This window comes from Caloenas nicobarica, chromosome 1, assembly GCF_036013445.1.
Source record: "Caloenas nicobarica isolate bCalNic1 chromosome 1, bCalNic1.hap1, whole genome shotgun sequence".
Classification (NCBI taxonomy): Eukaryota; Metazoa; Chordata; class Aves; order Columbiformes; family Columbidae; genus Caloenas; species Caloenas nicobarica.
The window spans coordinates 84,853,203-84,880,232 of record NC_088245.1 but is presented as its reverse complement, the minus strand read 5'-3'; the positions used below and the strand labels follow the sequence as shown (position 1 = coordinate 84,880,232).

The following is a 27,030-nucleotide window of genomic DNA, read 5'->3' as shown; positions in this document are numbered from 1 at the left end:
CCTAGCTGGAGGCCTGTATCTAGTGGAGTCCCTCAAGGGTCATTATTGGGACCAGTATTATTCAATATATTAATCAACGACTTGGATGAGGGAATAGAGTGACTGTCAGCAAGTTTGCTGATGACACAAAACCGGGAGGAGTGGCTGACGCGCCAGAAGGCTGTGCTGCCATCCAGCGAGACCTGGACAGGCTGGAGAGTTGGGCAAGGTAAAATTTAACAAAATATAACAAAGGCAAGTGCAGAGCCTTACATGTGGGCAAGAACAACCCCAGGTACCAGTATAAGTTGGGGAATTACCTATTAGAGAGCAGTGTAGGGGAAAGGGACCTGGGGGTCCTGGTGGACAGCAGGATGACCATGAGCCAGCACTGTGCCCTTGTGGCCAAGAAGGCCAATGGCATCCTGGGGTGTATGAGAAGGGGGGTGGTTAGCAGGTCGAGAGAGGTTCTCCTTCCCCTCTATTCTGCCCTGGTGAGACCGCATCTGGAATATTGTGTCCGGTTCTGGGCCCCTCAGCTCAAGAAGGACAGGGAGCTGTTGGAGAGAGTCCAGCGCAGAGCCACGAAGATCATGAAGGGAGCAGAGCATCTGCCTTATGAGGAAAGGCTGAGGGAGCTGGGTCTCTTGAGCTTGGAGGAGACTGAGGGGTGACCTCATTAATGTTTATAAATATGTAAAGGGTCAGTGTCACGAGGATGGAGCCAGGCTCTTCTTGGTGACAACCAGTGATAAGACAAGGGGCAATGGCTGCAAACTGGAACACAGGAGGTTCCATTTAAATTTGAGAAGAAACTTCTTCACAATGAGGGGGACGCGGCACTGGAACAGGCTGCCCAGGGAGGTTGTGGAGTCTCCTTCTCTGGAGACATTCCAAACCCGCCTGGACGCCTTCCTGTGTAGCCTCATCTGGGTGTTCCTGCTCCGGCGAGGGGATTGGACTGGATGATCTTTCAAGGTTCCTTCCAATCACTAACGTTCTGTGATTCTGTGATTTGGGGACTATAGAGAAAAATGAAGCTTGACTAAGCATAGTGCAAACCACTTGATGAGAGAAAGACAGTGTAAAAATGAATAAACTTAGTTTAGGCTACCGTATCTACAAAGGGGGAGTGGCAAGAATATCCCAGTAAGACCTGAGCCCCTGACCATATTTTGATGAAACATTGTTTGGCTATTATTTTATTTGCAAACTCCTTTAATCTGTTACCTCTCCTCAAAGCAGTTTTAATAAAAAGAAGTCATTCACAATTTGGCTTTATAGCTAACAGTCAAGACAAATGACAAAATATGCTAATCCACTAACAAGAACAATAACCAGAAAAAGATTAAGAACAATCTGCTAACTGAAACCCAAGCAGTGCTGCCACTGCCAGAATGTTGTTTAAAAAAATATATGCTAGTAAAAGCACCTCAAAATAGGAGAAGAGGATAACAACACACTGAAAACAACCCAAAATGGAGCCTGAGGTGCATGTGGTCCTCAGGCGGACAGACTCCACCTTACTGATACAGACCCTGATTCCCCCCAAAGGCATGGTACTCTGCTGTCTTCTAGATGCTTACTCCTAAATTATACTGGATGCTACTTAAAGGAGATCCCGCTATATCTCAATTATTAGTGACCTTGTAATGGATGGCTGTCCTGTAACATATGACTAAGTCCACAGGCATGTACACCCTCCACAGAAACAGTGAGGACCCATACTCTCCATGAAGTCTTTTGGCACTTCAAGAAAGCAGAATAGTTCTCAGTGACCTGTATACCACTAAATCATAGCAAGGATTGCTCACAGGATCACATGTATTCTTTTGGTGTGGTGATGTCTTCTTCTCAGTCCATGCACATGAAGGTGCATCCAATCCAATATTTCCACTTTGTGCAGTACAGGCCCTGAGACTCTGAGTCTCATTCAGACAAAATCAGAATCCATACTATGTCCTGATCTGGCTCCCCATCTGTTTTCTAAGTCAGGACTGGTACTAACTTGTGTAAGAACAGTTTTGTGTGAACAGCCAGTCAGATCTTTGCATTCCAAAATTGTGCAGAGCCTGGAAATTTTTTTCTCTTAAGTTTTTCACAGGATATGAAGTGTTTGGCTCTGGCTCATTGTTAGAGTTAGGCATATGAAGTTGACATTTAGGAGAAGTAATGACTGGCCTCAGTATTCTTCAGAAGCTTGTTTCCATTCCTCATGTACTGACCAGAGTCTGAGCCTGTAAGTCTTTGCATACATATATAAACAAGCAGCATTTTAAACTGTTTCAGCTACCACCAGCCCCCTTATGACACCTGCTATCATGAGATATTTTCAACAGTCTTTGTTCCCTTTTATCATTGATTTACTCTCTTAAGTGTTTTCCCAGATATTGCGCATGAAAATATTAACCAATACTAGAATCAAAAAACCAGTTTCCTGTGTGCAACCAGGCTTTGAGAAAAAGAAGTATCCTGGAAAAGACAGTGTTTTTGGTAAGGAACAGACATGTCCATCTCCTTGACTGAAGGGACTCTCTTCTTACAATTCTGGCCAGCTGCAGGTGAGACAGCTGACTTCCATCCTACTGTGTTTCTTGTTTGTGTATGAGAGGATCAAAGCTTGTGTCCAGTTCAATTGACCTGATTTATAAATCACAGATAAAAGCTCAAATATCTATGATTTATTGGCTGTCCTGGTGTTCTGCACTCTTCACAGAAAATGTAGTGTGCTCTCCACCAGCACTTTCACAGACTATTTAAAAGAGTGCAACTCCATTTGAGGATGCTGTCTCCCACTGGATCCAGAGCAAACTTGCTGGATCTGTCAGACTGAGCCTCTGGCTAAATTCAATCCAACTCTGTCTCCCTAAATCTGTGCTCCTCAAAGACACAGACACTGTGCCAGATTCTCACTGAAAAGCCAGCTCTGTCCACTCCTGTTCTGTGTCACAAAGCATTTATGGTTTGTGTTAGACTGCCTGTGAATAACGAACTAACTTCACCTGTAAGCTATGTATGCTGTTTTCTGAAGTATCACTTGCTTTTCTGCAGAAAATCATGTTGTCCATAATGATCCTGTACCTCACTCTGATAACACAAGGAAGCCAAGACCACGGGCACTTTTCCCAGAGACCTGGATTTGGGATTTGGTCTCTGTCGGGTTGGTAATGGCCTCTACCTGCCTTCCCCAGAGAGACCCCTGGAGACTTCTGACTGCTTCTGAGCAAGTTTCCCTCTCTCTCTTCCTGCTGTAGAGATGATGGGCAAGCATCTCTCCAAGTTGCTGTACCTGACACCATCACAGAATGGAATGCCAACACCTTCTGTGTTGCTGATACTGGATTTGGATTGTCTCCTCTGACCACTCTTAGGGTCTTCCAGCCTTTCTTTGTAGATCCGTCACTGCCGTACTCCATGATTCAAGGAGACACTTCCAGCCTAAAAGCCACTGTCTTCAACTACCTCAAGGACTGTATCCAGGTGAGTATTCCCTCAGTTACACACTGCTGCCAGAGCAAAAACTTGAGCCCAAAGCCAAACTATGAGCTTCTCAGGAGCTCTAGCTACTGGCATGTGGGCCACAAAGCACAGTCTCACACTTTATGACTCATGGTGTTCGCTCCTTTTAGCAGCACCTGGTACTAACACTATGCCAATGTGTGCTTATACACCCCACCACTCTCAGGTGCGCACCACTCTCACAGAGACTCCAGAACTAAAGGTGGATGCCTGTCCAGAGTGCCAGTTCACCAGCTGCCTCTGTGCTAATGAAGCAAAAACCTTTGAGTGGAACGTGACAGTCACCAGACTGGGTGAGGTTGAGCAGAGGGATGTGTGGCAGCTAGCGGGAAGAGAGGTGGAATTTGCCTGCCTCTGCATGTCTGGTCCTAATGCTTGTATATAGAGCTGTCTGCTGCGAGTGCTCAGCAATGTGCCTCTGTGCTCCTTGCAGGCAAAGCGAATGTCACCGTGAGCAGCGTGGCAGAAGATTCACACGGTCTGTGTGGTAATAGGATTGCTGTGACACCTTTGCAAGGGGAGAGAGACACAGTGATAAAACCTCTGCTTGTGAAGGTTAGTCAGACCTCAGGGCGGAGAATACCTGGGGACAGTCAATCATCCCCTGAGGCAGTTAACAAGATGCTAAGAGGAAGTTTAGTCCCTTCTCAGAAGCAGATAGGCCTGCGAAGGCATGGTAACTTATTTTCCTAGCTTCTCTATCTGAACTAGTCTTTCTCCCTCTGCAGCCAGGAGGTGTCCTACAAGAGAAGACCCATAATGCCTTTCTCTGTGCTGCAGGTATGGGGCAAAAATCTCTGACTGCTACTGATCATGAGAGTAGGATGGAAGGGGCAGGGGTACTGCAAATAACCAGAGGTGGTGGGAATTTGTTTGAGAGCAAGTGCTAGTGGCGTCATCCCTGCTGGGAGAACAACCGCTATAGTTTGTCCATGTTTGTCTTCTACCTGGCAAAATTTCCTGCCTCGAGGCACTTGTTTGCAAGTTTCATCCTCACCTGGATCTCCTTAGGATGTTACGTTTGTGTGCAATACTTCTTCAATAGGATAAATTTCTGGGTTCTGCATTCCTCAGATAACACTGTCTCTGAAGAGTTCTCCCTGATGCTGCCTGCAGAAGTGCTGGAGGGATCTGGCCGAGCCACTTTCTCTGTGATTGATGAGAAAGGCTTTCCCTGCTCCCGGGTCCCTAGTGGGAAGAGCTTGCACAATACTTTGCCCTTAATGATGCATCCGTCCATTTCCTCATGAGATAAACTGTAAGGGGTGTGATGTTTGCCTCAGAAATGCGGATCAAGTAATCTTTTTCAGTATTAATTCTTCTCATAAGGAATGATCCTGGGTGACCCCCAAGTGACTGGACGAGAAGGCACAAAATGGGGTATCCTCTCTGACATCTGTCACTGCCACCCACCTAAGCGAACCAAAACCATCCCTGCAGATTTCCACCTAGTTTGCCTCTATAATTCTTTTCCCTCCTCGATACCCACGCAGGAATGACATCTCTCTTCGCCTTACTTCAGGTGCCCTTATCTTCACATTTCCACCTCCTTCCAGAACCATGATGTCTTCTCTTTCTGTGCTGGTCTAATCTGGGAGAGATCAGCAGAAATCTTAATCATCTCTGTTCAGTGAGGGGCTGGCTCTTTTCCAGGACCCCAGTAGAGTTTAGAGAAGGCAGCAGTCCCTTATTTTCATACTGCTGAATGTCTGTGCTTCCCATTTCTCCTGCCCTTCCACCTCAAAATTAAGGGGACATCATGGGCCCAGCACTTCAAAATTTAGACCATCTGCTAACGATGCCCTTTGGCTGTGGTGAGCAGAGCATGGTTCAGTTTGCACCAAACATCTTCATGCTCCAGTACTTGAAAAAGACTAAACAACTGGACCCAGAAATCGAAGAGAAAGCACTGAAATTCCTGAGAACAGGTAAACATTCTTCCTTCTGCTGCAAAATCAATGTGGGGCACTGGTCTGGTGGGGAGCTGCACGGCATGAGTGGGAGCACTGCCAGAGCAGTGAGAAAGGAAGATATCACAGAGAATAAGGGAGATGTCTAATGGAAGGAAAAACATGTTTCTGAGGAAGCAGAACTTCTGTCTTTTCCTTTATTGAAGTACTAAACCTGCTTTTCTGAGGAGGGTGTGGGTAATTAACAATCTCCATCATTACATGATGCTTATGGTTTGTTCCCTTATCAGTTTGAGGGAGACAGAAATCCCTTGTGGAAACGGGGCATCAGCTGCTATTAACTGGGATAAAGAGTGGCCTTTGTGGGGAGATAGGAGTTTGGTAGCTTAGTGTTTCCCTCTGTTTTAGGGCATATGTTGTGGGGTCATGTCAGATCAGTCTGATATAATCTGAATTTAATACAGTGCCATTGCCTGTGGCTCATTTTGCGATGTTCCTCACAGTCCCCTTAACCTGCTACGCTGCAAGCTCAGGAGCCTCCTATAGATAGGATTTTACTCCCTCTCCTTCCCCTTTTCTCTCTTATACTGCAAGTTGGGACACATATCTGGGAGAGGTGAGCCTACCCAGGGAAATCGTGGCAGCAGAGGGGTGACATGGAGGGTGAACAGTGAGGACATGTGGAGGACTGCGGAAGAGTGAACAGATGGGGACAGTGTTCTGTCTTCAGAGCTTAAAGGCATGGCTTGTTCCTTCTGTACATCCCATAAAAAGTGCTTTCAGGAGTCCCACCAGGGCTAGCTGCAGTGCTGAACAACAAACAGGTTTTCGTATTGGTCCCCTCTATGAAATGCCTTCCTCCTCACTCCTACAGATCTTTTTATTCACAACAAGGTGCACGTGAGGGCTCCCTGGGGCATGGGGAGATATGACGTGGCGAGTATGTCACTGTTCTGCAAAATCAGCAGGACAGACACCCATAGTACTTGCACATAGCAGCACTAGTACTGCAGAGCAGCCACATGGTGCACAACAATGGCACTGTGCAACTGCTTCTTGTCAGGCTGATGCTGTGGGATGCACAGGGAATTGTGTTTGCCTCAATGTCTCTGACTGTGGACCTAATGAAGTCTCATGCTGTGAAGCCTTTTCCCACGGCAAGGATATGGCTTGAGATGCTACAGGCCCTCACACACTGAGAATTGTGTCCTGGCACCTGCCTTCATAGGTTACCAGCATCAGCTGCTCTACAAACATGATGATGGCTCCTACAGCGCCTTTGGGAAATCTGACAACCAGGGCAACACATGGTGAGTGACCAAAATTGGTACTGTCCTCCCAAACGTATTGTCCTTTCTGGTTCATCTCCTTGCTGTGACATGGGATTTCTTCATGCTCTGTTCACAGGCTTACAGCTTTTGTAGCCAAGTCCTTTGGACAAGCCAGTTCTTACATTTACATCAGTCAGGATCATGTGCACAATGCTCTGCTCTGGCTGCAGAAGCACCAGCTGCCCAGTGGCTGCTTCCAGAGTGTGGGGAAGCTCTTCAGCAATGACTTGCAGGTACAGCTGCCAAACGTGGGAGTGGAAGGAACACAGTGTGGGGCACAGGGTTGCTTCCTCAGGCTCTTCCACTCTGCACAGTAGCACAAAACAGTGTCCCCATGGTCTAGCACAGCCAAGGCATCTTTCCAGGGCAGAATGAAAAAGCATGACCTAAAGCAGCAGGCATTTCCTCTATGTGAGGTTTTAACATCTGCTAGGTTTTCTTCATTTTTACTCTAGTCAAAAGGCACCATGGCTAATTGTGCCCAGGCATTTCAGGGGCAGAGGGATAAATATTTTTATATTTTAGTGCTTGTCTAGAATACCCTGGTTGCATTCTCCCTTATCTCATGCCTTATGATGCACAATACTCTCCAGATTGGCCTGACTATGTGCTCTAATATGGCATTATCTGAAGACACAGTTGTCCCTCCATTGCCCACCAAGTATGACTTCTCCTGGAGCCTGGCAGCCCCAAAATGATCCCTGCAGTGTAGCTGGAAATGCACCAAACTTTTAGTGAACATGCCCTAGTACTCAGGTACCAAGCAGTGTGCATGCAGTGTGGCAATACTTGAGTTCATTGTTTTTGTAAAGGCAAGAATAATACAGACTGGTCAGACTGCAAAGTCACCCATATTAAATACAAGGCAGGTTTACAAAAGAAAACAGGCTGCTATTTTAGCAAAGCAAAGGCTTACACTTTTTTTCATAAAAATTGGATGCAGTACAACATAAGAACAGAGTATACATGTAGGCTGTTCATCCTTATCTGACTTTCATTAATTTCTCAGCTTGGGCTTTCTATTTGAACAGAATTTTTTTGTAATAGGTTTCCCCCTCACCCCTTACACTTCAAAGTTTCTGCTATTCAGTGGTCAACTATGCTTCTCAGCGTCTCAGCCCAAATTTCTCTGTTCACTTTAGATCTAGTCTTGTCTCATGTCTGAGGATTCAAGCAGAACTCCTCCAAGAATTAATGTTCTCTGATGGGAAAAGGAGCTCTTGTAGCATCTCACAGTCAGCTGAATTGTGTGTAAACATGCATCGCTTTTTTGTATGCAAACCCTGCACCACAAAAATTTGTTCTAGTGTCCAGTCGCTGATAAAATAAACAGCTTAAAAGTTTGCTTCAGGCCCTTCTATGAGAAGGCACATCTAGGCTGCATGCACAATATGGCTCCGAGGCTGCCCTCAATACCAGACTTTCATGATATTCGGTAAGTGAGGCTGGAGGGCTTTCTTCAGTCCCCACATGTTCAGGAATGCCCAGAGGCATGCTACTGTACTCTCTCAGGTATACCATTCATAGGATGTTTCAGTGGCTATATGATGACAGGCTTGGTTGGTTGGTTTTGTCCCTTTCTGATGTCCGTGTGACTTGCAGGGTGGTGTGGATGATACAATCTCATTAACAGCCTATATCACTGCTACACTGGTGGAGCTCCATCTGGAGAAGAATGTAAGTCACACCATTAATCTTGCAGGGCTTGGGAGCATGCTCCACCCTTCATTCCTCTCCAGGTCTGTGGTTTCAGGGAGTACCCACCTTGAATTAGTGAAAGGTTCTGTCATGTCCCACCTTTGTACACAATAAGCTCAAGGGAAATTTTTAACTCTGTAAGGATTGTTTAATATAAATGGCCTGATTTGCAGAAAACCAGAGCATCTGCCATTCCCAAATGATCTCAGTGGAAACAATTGTCTCTGAAAATGGCTCAGGGACTGCAGGGAGAGGCAATAGTTTTCATTAAACTGATCAATATAGCTAAAGGAGAAAGAAAAGACCACCTTTCAGGTATGCAACCCCCCCTCCTTCAGACCAGAAATAAAAGCCATGATCTTCAAGCTGAGTGTAGACTGTTCTAGCCAGGATGGGCTGATATTCCAGCCTTACTGGTACAGTTCTGAAAACGATGTTGTGTCCCCTCAAGAGCTGAGACCCACAGCATGCAGATCTGACAGTTCTGAGCTGGTGTGTGTCTTACCAGACACTTGCTATGGCTGGATTCTCCACCCCAGTGATCCATCCAGTCACATCTTTATTTTCAACCCACAACGAGTGATGCATTGTCTGCCCTCCTTCACATTCCACATCCCTGAAAGAGATGCTAGCGGTGAAATACATCAAGGATGTAGCTGGGGTACTTGAGGGTTAGGGGTAGGTTTTCACAATAAAAAGTGGTTAGAGGAAATTCACTGGGTTTGGATTCCTTCCGCAGGACACCATGCTGGATAATGCCTTACATTGCCTCAAGAATGTAACACTTGATAAGACAAGCCTTTATGTCAAGGCCTTGATGGCTTATGTCTTCACACTGAGAAAGGACATGGAGATGAGAGAGCAGCTCCTGGATATGCTAGAAAAGGAAACTGGTAGGTTGTTGCTCTTCAGAAGATTTTGGGTTCTAGAGATAATGACTGTGTTTAAGACCTGGCATCTGTAGGATTTAATTGCAAGAGTTTGGGAAATTTAACTATTCTCAGATAGGCTTTTGCATCAGAAAAATCATAATTTATTGAAGCTGTGAAAGTCTCTAGTTTTCTCTGACCCAGGAAACAATTTCTAATCAAAGCAGCACAAGCAATCCACGCTTAGTTTGTGTGGTCAAAGTACACAATTGAGTTGTGGTGTTCCTGTCATTCTTCAGCAATTCATACATAGTACAAGAGATCTTGCAGGGGAAACTTGCCTCACCATGTCCATTCAGCTGCTGATCAGGACATTTATTTGCAGAATTCAAACGTTTTGACCTCCATTGCTACTCTACACAGCTCAAGGGTCCTTGGGTGGATGCATCTTTATTGCTGTTCTGCTGAGCTCAGTTTTTCTTTTTGTCTCTTTAAGAAAATAATGGGCTTCTGTCCTGAATGAGGATTCCAGGGAGGAGATTTCACAAGCACCTAAGCCTATGGTTAAACAATTGGTTAACAACATTACCCAACATAGCTTAAGTAAACTCTTCCCTACATCTGTTCCTCAGGCAGTATGGTGAACTACGTTGGGGACTGAAAAATAACACAGAAGAAAAAAGGGAAAGGATTTTTCAGCCTGACAAGCTACCAGTGCAGTTCACTGCATTGCCACTCAAGTTGCCCAGCTGGCTTCACTGGGTGGCTTTGGGCAAACTGGAAGCAATAAAACTGCACACACTGAATTCAGTATTTTCTCATAGTTGCCACTGAGAAAGTAGATATGGAACAAGTGACTGGAACATACCCTCACTGATGTCCAGTCAGTCTGATGCTTCTAACTTACCAAGCACCATGGAAAATGTCCCCTCAAGGCCCTAGGGCATGCAGCACTACAAACTGCCTATGACAGGTGATGGTTTTCTTTGGTTCTTGCTTCCACTGATAATAGTTAGCAATTACTTGGCAAGAGCAATGGATTGTGAGGGAAAGGTGTTCTACATATTTAAATGTGTTTATATTCTATCTGCTGAGTCTGAGGATGTGACTATGGCCACCAACTGCAGCCAGTTTGCCTTCTGGAGAATCTCTGCCGAAGACGATTATCTTCTGCTGACTAGAGATACACATTCCATGGCCTCCTCATGGCTGGGATTCTGTTAGCCTCACTAACAGGATTACTGTTGGATCTCAAGCAGGAGTTTGGTTCTTTTTAAAGAATCAAGGTTAATCTGTAGGTCATCTGTAGCTGCATCTCCAAGGCACCTTCCACCACTTCATTAAAAAATTGTTCTGTTTATGTCACCTTGGAAGTAACAAATCACAAATCCCTCATACAAAAGTCTTACATTTTGATAAACATAATGAAGTAAGACCAGTCCATAGAGTCACTGAGCTAAATTCTACAGTCTTTATGCTGGTTTTATGGAAACAATTGATTTTGTGACTGACTTTTAATTTAAAAGCATTTCAGGTTTTCACATTTGTACCATCACAGCAGATGTCTACACTGGCACAATTAAGTTAGGTTGTTAGCTGAATTTTGGTTAGATCCCACAGCAAAACATTCAACCAAACTCAGATGTGTTCAGAGCCTGTGAGCTTGGATCATAGGTGGGAACCCAGGTCTATCTGAAATTGTCCCAGTCCATGCACTGCCTAGTGAGGATGCCAACAAAATAAGTTGGGTAGTCTTGCTCCTCTGGTAGCCTGCCAGCAAATCTCCCTCAAAGAGCGACCAATTCTTGTACAAGAGATAAAACTTACTGGAAATGAGTCCTAGAGCTTTTCAGTACAGGGAGCCCTGTTAGATTGTGATAGGTAAATGCAGAAACAGCAAAAATGCTGTAACTTGGGGACATAGCTTTGAATATACACAGAGCTGAATAAGACTAGGACTGCACTTTAAATAAAAAGCCTCTGTCAATCTGTTTCTAGAAGAACTGTTTCCTAAAAGTACTGATTGAAGATTTGGGGTCTGGATCTCTCTGCTTTCAAAGGAAGAAATGGAGCCTATCATAGCTGGCTGACCCTTCAGAGTCCAAAAATAACAGGAAGGATTGGCTTCTGTACTCTGAGGTGCCCAGAAAGGCACAGGAATTTCTGATGGTGTACAGGGAACTGCCAGTCCTAGAGGGGTACCAGAGCAGGAAAAGCTGATGTTCACAGGGATCTACTGTTTTTCTCTTCCACGTGTTTTCCCCCCCATCAGCAGAGCTCCTGACATCACATTCCAGTAGTGAAGAATCTTCTTCTTCTATGATTGAGACAGCAGCCTACATCCTCCTGGCTCCTATCTCCAAACCAGACTTGGCATACAATGATGCCTCAGTGAGCAAGCTTGTGCACTGGCTCAGTGGACAAAGAAATGCCTTTGGCGGATTTGTTTCCACACAGGTAACAAGCCAGAGAAGTCATGGGGGAAGGAGATACTGCACCCAGAAATAATGTGCATGTCCCTTATAGGCATGTCACTCTAGGTTCATCCTTTGCAGACATGCATACATGAACCCTGCTTGGGAACAGAGTGACATGTGGAAAATTTTTCTACGTGGTGTAATTGGGATTACCCAGGGCCTGAGACTGCTAGCCCCAGGGCTCAGAAGGCACCTTTTCCAGATGAGGATGAGGGAATTGAGTGTACTATCAGCAAGTTTGCTGATGACACCAAGCTGGGAGGAGTGGCTGACGCCCCAGAAGGCTGTGCTGCCATCCAGCGAGACCTGGACAGGCTGGAGTGTTGAGCGGGGTAAAATTTAATTAAATATAACAAGGGAAAGTGCAGAGCCTTGCATCTGGGTAGGAACAACCCCAGGTTCCAGTATAGGTTGGGGAATGACCTATTAGAGAGCAGTGTAGGAGAAAGGGACCTGGGGGTCCTGGTGGACAGCAGGATGACCATGAGCCAGCACTGTGCCCTTGTGGCCAGGAAGGCCAATGGCATCCTGGGGTGTATGAGAAGGGGGGTGGTTAGCAGGTCGAGAGAGGTTGTCCTGCCCCTCTATTCTGCCCTGGTGAGACCACATCTGGAATATTGTGTCCAGTTCTGGGCCCCTCAGCTCAAAAAGGACAGGGAACTGCTGGAGAGAGTCCAGCGCAGGGCAACAAAGATCATGAAGGGAGGGGAGCATCTGCCTTATGAGGAAAGGCTGAGGGAGCTGGGTCTCTTTAGTTTGGAGAAGAGGAGACTGAGGGGTGACCTCATTAATGTTTATAAATATGTAAAGGGTCAGTGTCACGAGGATGGAGCCAGGCTCTTCTCGGTGACAACCAATGATAGGATGAGGGGCAACGGGTTCAAACTGGAACACAAGAGGTTCCACTTAAATTTGAGAATAAACTTCTTCTCAGTGAGTATAACAGAACACTGGAACAGGCTGCCCAGAGAGGTTGTGGAGTCTTCTTCTCTGGAGACATTCAAAACCCGCCTGGACACCTTCCTGTGCAGCCTGATCTAGGTGTTCCTGCTCTGGCAGGTGGATTGGACTGGATGATCTTTCGAGGTCCCTTCCAATCCCTGCCATTCTGTGATTCTGTGATAACAGAAGTCATCCTGCTGTCTGTGCACTTGGTGGCATAGACCCTGCTTATGTAAGACTGTGAATCAGGGCCATGAGGTGTGTAGCTCTCCCTGTAGTGCCTTTCAGGGCACCAGATATTTGCTCTACAGCAAAGTGACTCTCTCTCTACCTTCAGGACACAGTTGTTAGCCTGCAGGCCCTGGCTCAGTATGCAGCCCTGATTCCTCAGGAGACCAGAGATGTAAAGGTGACAGTGAAAGGCAAAGAGGCTTCTCCATTGATATTCCACGTGCACAGGAACAACAAGTTGGTCCTGCATCAGGTACCTCTCCCTGCAGTCCCAGGGATGTACACAGTGCAGGCGTCTGGCAGCGGCTGTGCCTATGTACAGGTGAGTACATATAAGGAACAGAGATGTCAGGTTTTGCCATTGACTCTTCAAGTGAGGTTTGGCTCTAAGCAGGCACTATAGCCCCAAGTTCTGAGTAGGATTTGGCTTTCTAGGCAGAACCAAGACAAGCTTAAAGGAGCTCAGGTATATTCTGTTGACATGGGTTTATTGCAACCATTTACCGTATCTTCTTCTTAGAAATATCTCGGCTTTGCTGTCTCGTGCTACAGAGCAATGTCTTTGTTAAGAGATCAGTAGATCTGAAGTCAGGAGTGATGACATATAGAACAGTACCTGCTTCTATACGGAACATATGTTGCTGATGTCACTGCTTCAGGAGCTGGGCAATGTATATCTTCTGACATAATATTCTTTGGGTTATTATCACATGCAGAGATAGGGAGTGATGTAGGACCAAGGTCTTCTTATCCCAGAATAGCAACATAACAGGTACATCAGGACAATAGATTTTATTTTTCTGTCAGCTTTGGTAGTGGTCTGCTTATTAGCTATTCATGCAGCAACAAACTGCAAAATCAAGTTACTCCCTGTGCAAACATCCCTCGCTGAGTCAGTTCTATTCAGCCATCTCCTGTGATGCTCACAGAGAGCCTACAAGCGGTGTATAGACAAGACGACACAACAATTAGTTATGGCTAATGCATGTAGAAGGTAGCTAGGACTCGAACTGCTTGGCTATACTTGAATATAGTCAATAAACATAAGACATCTGATGAGTACCTGCTAGCCAAGCAGCCAGTCACCAGGCAAGTGGAGGAAGATTTGTGCATGCTGCTCTTTGGAAGACTGTAATCATCCTTCTTACTGAGTTGTCCTTTTCTGATTCTCTGCTCTTTCTTTCTTTCTTATGGGTTTAATACTTGTTTTGTCAGTATTTTTCCTATTGAGACCTAGAACTACTAACTATTATCATGTCAGCAGTTAACAGTTACACTTCTTTCTCCTTGTGGGCAGGGTTTTAGCTAATGTACTTTCTCACATCTTAACTATATTTTTTTAATAAGACTGAGACATTGTACTGAATGAGGCCTTGGATCACAGATACCTGAGCCACTATGCTGAGGGTTACATTTGGCAGGAGTATGTGATGTCATGTGCTAAATAGCATGTGTCTGAACAGAAATAACAGCTGGGCCCAAATGTATTAGCCACTGGTTACAAATTTCTTAAAAGCTAGAGGCACAGGTAGTCCTTCAGGTTCACGTAGAGAAGCTCTGGGACACTTCACAGAGATGTTTTTCTTCTGCACCAGACCACTTTGTACTATAACACCCCACCACCAAAACCAGAAGAGGTCTTTGTCCTGGATGTGGAAACAGTACCAAGAGAATGTGATGATGTCAGGAAACAGCTTGACATCCATGTGTCCATCAGGTATGAGATCCCTTGAGGCTTTCTCCAGAGGAAATAAGCGGGAGCATCAGTAGTGTGACTAGAACTCCATAAATCTCTCTTGTCTGTGGAGACAAAGACACAAGGCAGACTCTTTTCTTCTTTATAGATCCCAAAGAGATTGTGAATTAAGGCCTGGGGAAGCATGGGAATGCACTGGCAGTGGATTTCAAAACCACAGCAACTATCTCAGTCAGGATGGAGCAGCTCAGCAGCCCCCAGAGCACTAGCAGCTGACATGGCAGAATTTCCAAGAGCCAGAGCTCCCCCATGGGGCATGTTTGGCAGCCTAGGCTGAACCAGCCTCGAGGTGCACTCTCCTGCAGTGTAAACCTCTGCTGGAACCAGACAGTGGAAACTCCAGACCCTGTCCACACTTTACTTGCCTGCATCTGTCTAGGAAGAGTGTCTTGATCAATGTTCTCCATGCCCTGCTGTCCTGAAAGAGAACAATGTCGACATTGCCAGTCTCAATCTGTAACATCAAAGATCACTTTCACCTGTTGTAGAGGGCAGCATGAGCATTAACCATAATACATTTGCTACACAGTCTGTCTCCATATTGAGCAAGGACATATGGAGAGGGGGTGTTTCCTTTCTCCCATCAGCTAGACAAGCTGCTGAGCTTTCACATCACTGTAGAGTAGGCCAGAGTTTGGAAGTGTTCATTAGTATCTCCTAGAAATGCTGTGGTGCCTTCTATATCTAATGTGCTTCTCTCCTGCTTTTTTTCAGTTACATAGGGAACCGTGAGATCAGTAACATGGCCCTGGTGGACGTGGAGGTGCTGTCAGGGTTCATTCCTGTGAGCAGCTCTGTGACAGCGGTAAGACTTTTTCCTCTGGTCTCACCTGAAGATAAGAAAATCTATTTTCCAGATGTAGTTCAGCCAGAAATATCCAAAAAGCTAAGAAGCGCTGGAGAATAGTAGCTACTTATCTTACTACAAGTTAACTAAATTAAGCAAGTGCAGATATAGTGGGCTATTTCACAAGGCGCCTTTCAACTTGCAAAACTCATTGTGCAGTTTTTCATGTTCAGTAGTGAGGATCACATAAGCAGTAAGAGGTTAGAGAGGAGCTGAAAAACACCTAATTAGAACAACCTGGGGTGCACTGAGACCCTTTGCTGTTGCCAGTGACATTTGTAGGGATACTCCATAAAGTGGTGTTGAATCCCACAGAGCTGTTGAATGGCATGCTCCAGTGTTTCAGGAGACAGCCAGGAAGATCCACCATATTCTCCTACAAGCCATCTTTCCCTTTGCTACAAGTGCTGAAATTAAGAATACTTCTCAAGGACACTCACTCCAAACCTCAAAAAAATATTTTCTAAGCCTCTGTGCGCTCCCAACAAACTCAATGCTATTATAGCTAGGGAATGCAGGGCTTCCCCTGACTCAGCTAAGCTCTTCAGTCAGCTGTGGTTCACTGACAAATAGCAAACTTCATGTGAGACAACAGGGAAGGCCAATGAGCTGATGCTAACCAAGCTCATCTCTTGTCTCCCTTCACAGCTGGAGAAGATACCCCTGGTGAAAAAGACAGAGATAAAACCAGACAAAGTCACAATCTACTTGGAAGAGGTAAGAGGAAGACCACAGGAAGCTGCCCATTCAAATAGTAGCAACTGCAGCACTTTGTGTTGGGTCTCCCAGAGATCAGAAATACCAATCTCTAGGCCCGCCAAGCAGGCTAAAGTTTTGGCAAAAGAAGAGAGTGGAAGAATTTGGAAAGGTAGGGAAAGAAATCTCTGGTGCAGAGGGAATAAAGTTGGTATGTATGTGATTTTGACATGGCCAATGCATTTTTCTGTTCACTTCTCTTCTTGTCTCCAGCTGGGTAAGACTTCTCTGAAGCTTAACATCTCAGTGGAACAAGATATTGAAGTGCAGAACCTGAAAGCAGCAACAGTGCATGTCTATGACTACTATAAACCAGGTGAGATTTCATTAGCATAGGCAAAGAGTAACTGTTACACTCCTCACTGAGAAACAGTTCTGTCTATGCCCCTTATTTCCTGATCTCCCTTATTCCAGTGCACTTCCTCCTGCAACTCCAAGCTTGAGTTTCCTCTGTACAAAACTTCTACATTCAAGTAGCAGAATCACTTGCTTTTCTATTCTTGTGACAAGACCACCTGGCACTATGATTATGTTGTGGCGTGCAAGTGTTCAAAATGACTGTATTTTTTGACTTCCTTTAGCTTGAAGCTACCTCTCTGTGGAAAGAAAGATTCCCTGTCAATTTACCATGCCTCCTCCTGCTTCTTAGCTCTCTTGAAAATACTTAGGCATTTATTTAAAGTTAGTATTACTGTCACCCTTATCCATCAGAAGGCAGAATTTAGTTCTATGCTTTTCATGTGTTGTGTAATAATCCTACCATCCATTGGGTGCTGTCATGTCTCAGAGGATAATAGGAAGATAATTTTTTACCACTTAAAGCTCTAAATTAACTATTAGCACACAAAAGACAGATATCTTGGAATCATTGTGAGTCTCTCTGATTATTTTGTGCTCACTATGAGCCAAACCACTACATAAAACATTAAGAATCATTTTAAAAAAATTGAGAACAAAATGGAAAAAACTACAACTGGAGATTTAGAAAGAAGCACCACAGACCTACATGTTGTATACTGAATTCCATTCTTCTTCCCCCTTCCACACCATGTCAAGAGAGGAGGAGACGTCTCAGTCCAGCCTTTACAGAGCTAAATATTTTCACCTAATATGGTCTCTTTTTGCTATTACATCCTATACAAGAATTTTTGTGCTTAGGACTCACACTTTAAAAACTGTTATCTGACACAAAAATTCTAATTATCAGTAAAAAAATCAAGGCTATCAGGATACATTACTGAAATGTTCTCTATTTACAGAAATGTCCTTGCATTAGAAGGTATCAGAATGCAAAAAAGGGTCTTTTACAGCTGTGTGAGACACATGTTGGGGGCTCAGATCATTGGTCTGACCCACTGTAGACATTGCCTGAAGAGTAAAAAATTAAAGTAGTAGGATGGTTACATTAAAGAGAAAGAAGTTTGGCATTACCCTACCATGCAGTTCTGCTGCTCACCACCCTTTCTCTTTTTTTTCTACAGATGACCGCACAGCAAGAGAATATGTTTTTCCTTGCAGTTCAGGTTAGTGTTAAAAGGCTTCCAGGGCAGAAACAGATGAAACAGAGCAGAGAACTGGTGGTAAGCAAGCAAAGCAGCACACCTAGATGATGCAGAGCCTTCCTGGACTGCAGGTTGAATTAGGATCTACTGTACTAGTTCTGGGCACAGTTTCCAGCCCAGGTATAATGTCAATGCAGACCAAGGCTTGAGCATACCATGGAAAGTGAAAAGAATCTGTCTTTATTCCATTTCCATGCACTCCTTTCATTATAGAGTCCTCGCAGCATCCCAAATATGAATGCAACTGGAAATGCCTATGTCAATGACAAAAATATGTTGCAACCCATCCTCTCAGATTTGTTAGTCCTTAGATTTCTTCCTAAAAATTCATCAGGCACTTTGCCTTTTCTTGCTCTTTCTTTCTGCAGATGTCTCGAAAAGAGTTCCTACTAGAATGCCCTGGCTCTGGAATCAGTAATCTGAGTTTCCTGTTTCCATAAGGAAAACTTCCTTGCTCTGGCCCTTCTCTGCTGTGTTGGATGCACCTTTGATCTGTGCCCCAAGTTTCTGTGTGAAACCTGGTTTGATACACAGTAGTTCAAGATGAAGTGAAATAAATTATGTGGAAAGAAGGCAATGACTTGACAATTCATGAAATCTGAACAGATTTTAATGTCTGAAAAAGAGAGAAACATTATTTAGGTCATGGTTACATACTTTGCTTTTGATCACCATATTGGCATAAGTATTCCTCTCCTCCCCAATTCCTATCTCTAAGCTACCTTCTCAACTGAGTTAACACAACAGTTTGTCTGCAACCAAACTCCAAGTGAAAAAAAAGGAAATTTCACTACATGGCCCTGTGGACCATCTTTCTGTCACAACTGAAGAGTAGGAACAGAGGGATGTGGCAGCATCACAGACTGAGAAAGAATGGGACATTTGTTTGTAATACTTTTAGGTATTCTGAATAGCGCCATATAAACCAACCAAACAGAAAAAAAAACCCCAAGAAACCAAAAAAAACCAACAACAACAAAAAAAGAAAACCACAACCAAACCAAAATTAAAACAAAAACAAAATCAAAACCAAACCAACAACAACCAACCAACCAAAAACACAGCAGTGGAAATTCCCCTTACCTGGCTAAAACTAATCAGTCCTGACACAGGAACAAATCTCTCTCTCTCTCTCTCCCTCTTGGAAGTGGGGATCCTGCAGCAGAGGGGGGAAATGAGGAGAAAGGAGGAGAGGGAGAGGTTGCGGAATAGGGTTAGGCGGGCTGTGTGGGGGTGTAGAATGGGGAAGAGAGACAGAGCCCTCATAGGTGAGTGGTGACATCAGGATGGAGCTCTAGGTGTTGGGGAACCCAAGGGCAAGGCAAGACCCCGCCTCACCCAGCCTATAGCCATCCCTGCCAATGTGGTCAGTCTCCTCCTTTCACAGCCCTGGTTGCCAAACTGCCCCAAGACCTCTGCCTGGTCTCAGTGTCTGTGCCTCCACCAGCACCCTGCACTCCCACTTCCCCCAACACTTTACCTCCTGTTCTCACATACCTCAACTTCTCCTTCCCTCTATCACCAAGTTCCTCTCTCTCTCAGGGTGTCTCCTGCTCTGAGACCCACAAACACTCCTGTGAAGGCTCCAGCCCACCCCCTGCTCCTGGCACACTCCCTCCTCTGCCCAGTGATGTTCCTTTTGATCCCCTGCACAGAACTGAGGAGAAATTATTCCTAGTTCTTCGCTTCCCCTTCACACTGTCCTGCTCTTCCACTGCCCACGCTGTAACCCCAGGTCCCAGTCCCCACTGCTCACGTGGCCTGCCTCAACTGCTGCCAGAGCTGCTTATCCCAAGAACTTTTGTTCCCCAAATGGTCCCTACCTCTTCCAAAATTTTCTGCCTGCCCAAGTGTTCTGTCCATTTCAGTATTTCTTTTCTCTTCAGTTTCATGGTCAGCAAATCTGTCTTAGTTGACCTCACTCTCCTGTCTGCTGTATATGCCTCTTTCCCACCTGTGCAAGACCCTTGCTTACTCTTCCTCTTGTTTTCTATTCTGCTTTTTTCTTCTCTTACTTCATTTTTTACTTTGTATTTCTCCGTGTCCCCTTTAGGCGAGGAAATTTTTCACGAATAGTGTACATTTCTGAAGTTGGTGTCCTTTTCATTGTCATCTCTCCCTTTTTTTGTTTGCTTTGTGTCCCTAGGCATTCCACATTTAAGTTCAGTCCTAACTACACCTTTTTTACTATCATCTTTTATATCATGTACCACTACTCAGTGCTCATCTTTTTTTTTTCTATAAACAATCAGAAATTACTGTCTCTACAGGTGTGATTTGTGGTAACACTTTCCTTTTCTCCCCCTCTCTTTTTCGGAAAAATGCACATATAATAGCAATGTATGGCCCTTCCTGTTTTCTTTGTTCATCTCCCTATCTTGGACTCTGACTCACATGACTGCTTCCCATAAAACTAGGTTCATTTTCCCATTTCAGCTATCCATGCCCAGGCCTTCTGGATGGGTCATTCAACACTGTGCATGTTTAAACTCTGGCAATACCCAGTCCCATCCTGTAAAGACATTAACCCAGAAGCTAATCTTACCTGTGACACTACTAGAAAAAAATAATCTGAGGAATTTGAGGATGCAATACACAAAGTAGGAGAGTAGATTGTATGCACATGGCTCATCAGAATATGCAGTCCATTAGCAAGGCAGTACACAAAAAGGTGGGACACCAGATAAGAAAAATGGGTACTGGTTTTATAGAACTGATTATCAAGGAAGAAGTTACCAGACAGTCATGCCATAAATATGACGTAAAGCTAGGAAGTCAATGAGACCAGGAACAGTGGAGAAAAAGTGAACAAGGTGGGCTGTGTGTTTGGGAGGCGATGATGCTTCTCAAGAGGAAGTACATAGGAGAGAAAAAGGAGGAAAAGGAATATAAAGTGAAGGAAATCATGTGACCAGCAGGGTTGTTTCGGGGATCCCTGTGTAGCAGCCCTTTGCCTGATTGCCACAGCTTGCAAGAGGACGGTACATCTATTATTTTCTGACCATTCAGAGTGATCTGTCCATACACTGGGCAGAGTCAGTCCTTCCCCTACTCAGCATTGTTCTTGGGGCTGTCCAATAGGGACAGCAAAAAAAGGAAAATAAAACTCTCACAGCAGTGGCTAGGAAGCATGAGGAACTAAGTGATTCTGTGGAAAACTGATACAAAAAGAGCACAGGGCTGAGTTCAAGCAAGCAAAAATATGAAGGAACTGGAAGGAGCCTCCACGGAGCATTCCCCTAGCATTATTCCTTCCCAAGACATCATAGGAGTCAATGAGTACTGTTCGATGGTGCTCTGCCAACGGACAGGAAAGAACAAGGGAGCAAAGTGGTACCCACCATCTCCCAGTTGCCTTCTGGGCAAGTTTCTTCCACTGGGTATTTGAGCTGGACTGAAGGAGCTTCAGGAGGAAGGTCCTCTAATCCGGTTGAACTTCAGATTGGGAGGTTATAAATAAAAACTGAAGGCTGTAACCCAGTGTGCGTAGTGTGGCCATGAGTCAGGCTCTCCTGCCTCTAAATGGACATGCGTCAAAGGTCTGGTTTACAGGAAATGAAGTATGTGAAATGTGAATACAAACAGATGTTTCCAGGTTGTTGTTTCAAATCAGATCAGTGTTGTTCAGCTGCATATACGAGGGGCTGAGAAAGCTGGCAAACCAGAAGGTTGAAAAAGAGCTGCTGTGTAGCAAGCTTCCTTAAGATAGGAGTGTACATTAGAAGTCAGTAATGTCTTTGTATCTTGGAGCAAACTTCAGGGAATAGGGTAAGTGGCTAGCCTGTGCTGGGTGGGCAATCTGAAGCTTGTTCAGCTCTGCTGACAGTAGAAAGGTGCTCCCTGTCCTTGATGACATCCGTAGGAAACGTCTTCCAGTCCAAGAAAGGAACCTCTGCTGCATATAAGCAAAGCTGGGGTACAAGTAACAGATGTCCAGGAGACTTCCTCCCATCACCTCACCACAGCTGCTGTATGGGTCTTGGTCGCCCAGATGGCCTGGAGGCAATCGGAAAACCTCCTGCAAAATTTTGCAGCTTCAGCCTGCAAAAAAATAAGATCCTGAAGAGCATAGTACAAGAGGGAGCTAACAGGCAATCTGGTAGTTGGCATCTCAGATAGCAAGGGATTTTTCTGCAAAGTAAAGCTCTTAAAAGGAGTGGGAAGTAGGCCCCTTAGAAGGAGACGGGCTGTAAGCACATGAGATGGTCCCAAATGGATTCTGGCCTTGTTAGGAAGCTGTTGCAAAAAAAAAAAAAATAGCATACTTAAAATCTATACATGAAGAAGGTAGTTTGTACAATGAACAGGTAGGAATCTGTTGAAGCATTCATAAATCATAAAGATTTGATGAGTATGGCTTATTTGGGTCTTTGTGGTTATCTGCCAGTACTGTGCAAATAGAACTGAAAGACTGCACTGCTTCTAGTGGGTGCAGAAGAGATCAGTTCCCTAGGCTTTCACAGAACCTCTGCAATGGTCATATGGAAAACTGAAGGAAGCCTCATACAGAGAGAAGTCAGGACACAGGACAAGTGAGTTGTCTGTATCCTGATACCTTGACCACCTGTCTATACTTCGAAAACCCTCTGTATCTAAGCCCTGACAGAATATTCAGTAGGTATCTGCCTGAAAGTTTGGCTTCTTGCACATCCATGAAACCAAAAGCACTGAGCTGTGTGTCAGAAAACAACCTTCCTTCTCTCTCTGAAAAGAAGACCACTCAACAGAAGTTAATCCTCCTTCTCTCTACAAAAAGGAGTAAGGCTTGTCTCACTGAAATCTCTCTCTTTATTGCTCACTTGCAAACTCTCCTGGAAGACTGGACACATGCCTTCTTTCCTGATTTATGCATATTAGTATATGCTCAACTAACATGCTCCAGTTTGGAGACAGAGCAATATGCTGTGATCGCCCTTCCTTATTTCTGTTACTTTTAGTACCCAGAACAGCAAAGAAGCACAAAACCGTAGAGCTGTAGTTTGGAATGGTAAAGCTTGTTACTGGAGAAAGTTGGACACGATAGAGTCTAAGGTTTATTCCACGGAGTTTTTTCTTCTTTTTGAGGTAAACAATGACCTAGATTTTTATCTTGCACCTGCAGAACAATAACAGGCTTTTAAAATAGCTACCACTGAGAGCCATGTAAGATTCCATGGATCCATTCCATGATCTGTATTGTCTCCATGCAAGGTAAGCATACCTGTAGACTCACATGTGTCAACTTGCTTAATTTTTAATCTTATTCTATTGGTTAGTTTTCTACCAAGCTCAAATAGCTGCATCAAAGTGTTTGTATCAACCCATAGTTAAGTGCAAGACATGCAATAGATGAATAAGTAATTTTTAAGCATGCTTGGATTTCCTTTGTGGATGTGGTTTGTTTCAGCTTAAGGGTAGAGGCCCTGGAATGTGGCTTACCTTTGACATTCAAAGAGGCTTCTTTCCTGAGAAAAGTCTAAAGCTTGTGACTTCTTGTGTTGTACAGTTTGCCAAACAGTGGTCTTTTCCCCACAGTCTCTCATGTTGACAAGCAATATAGTTGATACTGTCTTGATGGCCAGGGCCAGTAACATTTGTAAGTAGACTGATATGTATCAGCTTTTACTCGTTGACCCGGTTTTCCTTTCATATGCAATTAACATCTTAAAGACAGTGGAGAGGAGAAGGGTGCCTTCAGGGTATGGCAGGTAATTGACCCCTCGTGCTGGCTCCTCACACACAGATAAAGCATTCTGATGTTCCCTTTATATATTCCAACTTCCCAATTGCAGGGGAATTGCAGGGAGCAGAAAGGTAGTTTGGCATGCACTGACCTGTTTTTTTGAGGGACAGGAAATAAAGATAAGGAGATGTGGTTGCAGCCTCTCTGCTTTCTCAGCTTGCAGACTTAGAGAAGCCTTCTAATGGTAGGAAGTGCAGGTTCACACTAGGATCAGTCATGCCGGAAATAAAGTGTAGGACGGGGTATGGAAGAGGTGGTGGTATATAAAGACTAGTATCAAATGCGGGGCTGGCAAGGTCAGAGCAGGACTTAGAAATTAGCGCACTCAGATGAGCTTTTGCTCAGCATCAGGACAAAATAGAAATTAGACCCTGTGGTTGCTATGATCATCTGTTCAGCTTCCTTCTGGAGATGGCGATGGGCCAGGGGGACCAGGAGAAGCAGAAGGTTGTTGAGATTTAGTAGTGTGGTGAGGCTGCAGATGGTCCGGTGCCCATATATGTGAAGGTGTGGATACCAAAAGCAGAGATCTGGGCAGCCTGTAAGAAGTACATTGCAGAAACTGCAACATAGGCCTATCCCAATTATATGTCCTAGTAAACTGGGAATGATGTCAACCTCTTCTCTGAGCAGGAAGACATTCCAGGCTTGGAGGTGGCTCTAAATAGGATTTCTGGCTCCCCTTGCACCTCTGTGCTATAGATCTAAGCATTAGCTCTTGGTGGCTGAGGCTGAATACAAGATGCCTTGTTCCCTGACAGTGCGCATGAAAGCTCCAGTCTTCCCCACCATGAGAGTTTTCACCACAAGTTTTTCCACCACAAGTTTTCCTTTTGCGGTACCTGGAGGTGATGGTCTTGCTTCCAGACGGAACCAAGAAATTGAGTGTGGTAAAGAAGGCAAATACGGATACACAGGCTAGACGTCCATGTATATGCAGGTACTATATGAATCTGTATGGCACAGTATGCAGACTCATCTTCACGCTCAGCAGTGCTGTTTACTTACCTCTGTATGAGATCCATTTGCTATCGCTATCTTCCTGATAAATTGGAAAAAAAGGTGAAGTCAAAAGGTGCACTTTTCCATCAAGGCCACTAAGTGTCGCCAGCGCTCCGTGGCTTGCTCTGTAAGAGGCCGTTCCTCCGGCAAAACTCTTTTGCTTCAAAGGGTTGGAATGGGAAAAAGCAAAAACAAAACCACCCCACAAACAAACAAAACCAAACAAAACCAAACAAAAAAAAAGAGAAAAAACACACAACCCCCCCCCCAAACAAACAAGCAAAAAACCCCCTATAATTGGAACGACAATGGGTTTCTTCTGGCTAAGCCCAGAGCTGGGAAGGTCTGCATCAAGCGATGCCACCTATGAAATAAATCCTGTCTTGTATAGTGCTTGACAGGTTTCCAGCCAGACCCTATAAGCCATTCTCACAAATTGTAGCATGAGCCTCAATAGTGTTTCATGAGGAGACACCGAAAAAGCTGGGATTTCACCATTTGGTGAGCAGAATTAGCAGAATCTAGTGACTAGATGGGGGACTGAGATTTACAAAAATAATGAAGGCAGTGGATAAAGGGAATGGAAAACTGTTCTTCAGCAAATCTTTCCATGGCAGACTGGGGGCATATGATAAAACTAGTTTGTAATGCATTTAAAACAAACGCTAAATGTACACTCTAAGAACCTACTGCAGGAGTTATGGGAGACAATAATATCAGCAGCCTCGAAGTACACCCCAGTAAGTCTTAAAGCCTCTTTATTGCAGTAGTTCCCCTTCATTTGCATGGATGCCAGTGAGGGTTTCCTCCCTTGAATCCACTTCAGTGGGTTTTGCAACAGGGACAAATGGCTTAGTCGTTCATCCAGTCGTTGAGAGATTTAGTAGTGGTTGATTCACAGGGATTAGTTGGCTGGGTTCCCTGCCTTGTCATTGTTCCCTTGATCACTATCTGAGCTTTTGGCTTATTTTGAATGGCCTTAAATACATCTTTTAGCTTTTTTTAAAAAAAATCAGACAGACACTTTTCTGTCTGAATTAAAAAAGAATTCCCAACATTTAGAGCAGGTGTGTGTGGTAACAGACCAAACACTCTCCTGTACAGTGTGTTTTGCTGCTTTTTGGGCAGCAGCGAATGCTATTTTGTGATTCTGAGTCAATGGGAGTGGATCTCCTGCGAACTGATAGCCCAGCACTTTTCGTTACTGAGCCAGATGCAATGTTCTTGCAACATGAAGCTCAGTCACGTCATTTGCAGGGAAATTTATGATGCTCATAGCCTCAGCAGTGCTTGAGCTTCTGCACCTTGCACACGTAGATGGAGTATGATTAGTTTCTGCTTGTCTTTTGCTTCTTCCTACCCTTCCTTGGTGCATGAGCTGTCATCCTTCAAGGAAACTCATCGGCTTTCATCAAGATGAGCCATTGGTCGGATCTGATAGAGCATTTCTTGTGTTCTTAGCAACGGTCATGCTGACTACAACACGACTGTTACAAATGAACAAGTTTACCTTAATTGACCACTCTTACCTAAGATAGGCAACAGACAGAAGAACTAACGTTCTTGGTGAGTGACCAAGGGAAGCAAGGTCTAAATGCCTGCACAGTGCAGCCTCTCTTCTGAAAGTTGCCAGCAAACTGCCACTGTGGTTTCTTGACCCTGTTTATGCAAGTTTCCACTGTGAATCTCTACATGTGCTCTCCGTGACCTGGACAGAAACCCCCCTAGGCACTATTATTACCGCTACGTCCTGTCTGCTCATCAAAGCTTGTTCCAGGTACTAAGACAAATATTTTACAACCTACATAAAACTACCGATGTTTAACAGGCTTAACCAATGTCCAGAAGGACCGATCGCAAGTGTATTTCAGCACAGAGCGCACCTGCTCTGAATGGCGAAGAGCCCTCGGCGCCTGCCGTACAGCGAGGCTGTGACGCTCAGGAACATCTTGATTCATTAGTTCCCTTCTCCTGCAGGCCCGGCAGGGGGCCGCGACCGAGGATCCCGGCGCCCCTCCCCGGTAAGGCCGGGCGGGTGACCGGGGCGGGCCCCGGCGCCCCCGCCCCAGGCGAGGCCCCGCCCCTCCTCCGCATCCCGCCGGGCTCCGGCTGCCGTCACCGGGGCAACGGCAAGCGGCGCCCCGGGAAGCGGGCCACGTGACCGGAAAGCGCCTCGAGGGAGGAAGTGACGGAACGGCGGGGAGCCCCAGAGGCCAAGATTTAAAAAAAAAAAAAAGGAAAAAAAAAAAAAAAGGCGGGGGGCGGAACCGGCTCATGCGAGGCGCGATCGTGGGCCCCGCCCCCGCCGCCCCGCCCCGCCGCGCCGGGCCCCCGGGGCTGCCCTGCCAGGCCGCGCCGGGCCGGGCTCACCGGGAGCCAGCGCGAGGTAACGCCCCTGGCCCCGCCCTCCCCCAACAACGGGGCCCCCC

At 45.2% G+C, this 27,030-nt stretch overlaps 1 protein-coding gene across 1 annotated transcript in view; it reads left to right on the top strand.

Annotated features, from left to right (window-relative positions):
* The window catches only part of LOC135984523 (alpha-2-macroglobulin-like protein 1), a 32,850-nt gene extending 14,504 nt beyond the window's left edge, over positions 1-18,346 (top strand). The window contains 20 exon segments of the mRNA XM_065626886.1: positions 2,367-2,472; positions 3,031-3,139; positions 3,234-3,459; positions 3,665-3,791; positions 3,932-4,053; positions 4,227-4,278; positions 4,573-4,665; positions 5,250-5,426; positions 6,637-6,718; positions 6,816-6,972; positions 8,342-8,416; positions 9,177-9,330; positions 11,579-11,763; positions 13,063-13,278; positions 14,552-14,673; positions 15,427-15,517; positions 16,208-16,276; positions 16,529-16,631; positions 17,797-17,838; positions 18,246-18,346. Of these exon segments, the coding sequence (XP_065482958.1) occupies positions 2,367-2,472; positions 3,031-3,139; positions 3,234-3,459; positions 3,665-3,791; positions 3,932-4,053; positions 4,227-4,278; positions 4,573-4,665; positions 5,250-5,426; positions 6,637-6,718; positions 6,816-6,972; positions 8,342-8,416; positions 9,177-9,330; positions 11,579-11,763; positions 13,063-13,278; positions 14,552-14,673; positions 15,427-15,517; positions 16,208-16,276; positions 16,529-16,631; positions 17,797-17,838; positions 18,246-18,295 (2,358 nt within the window). The 3' untranslated portion in view covers positions 18,296-18,346.
* The last annotated feature ends 8,684 nt before the right edge of the window (positions 18,347-27,030 follow it).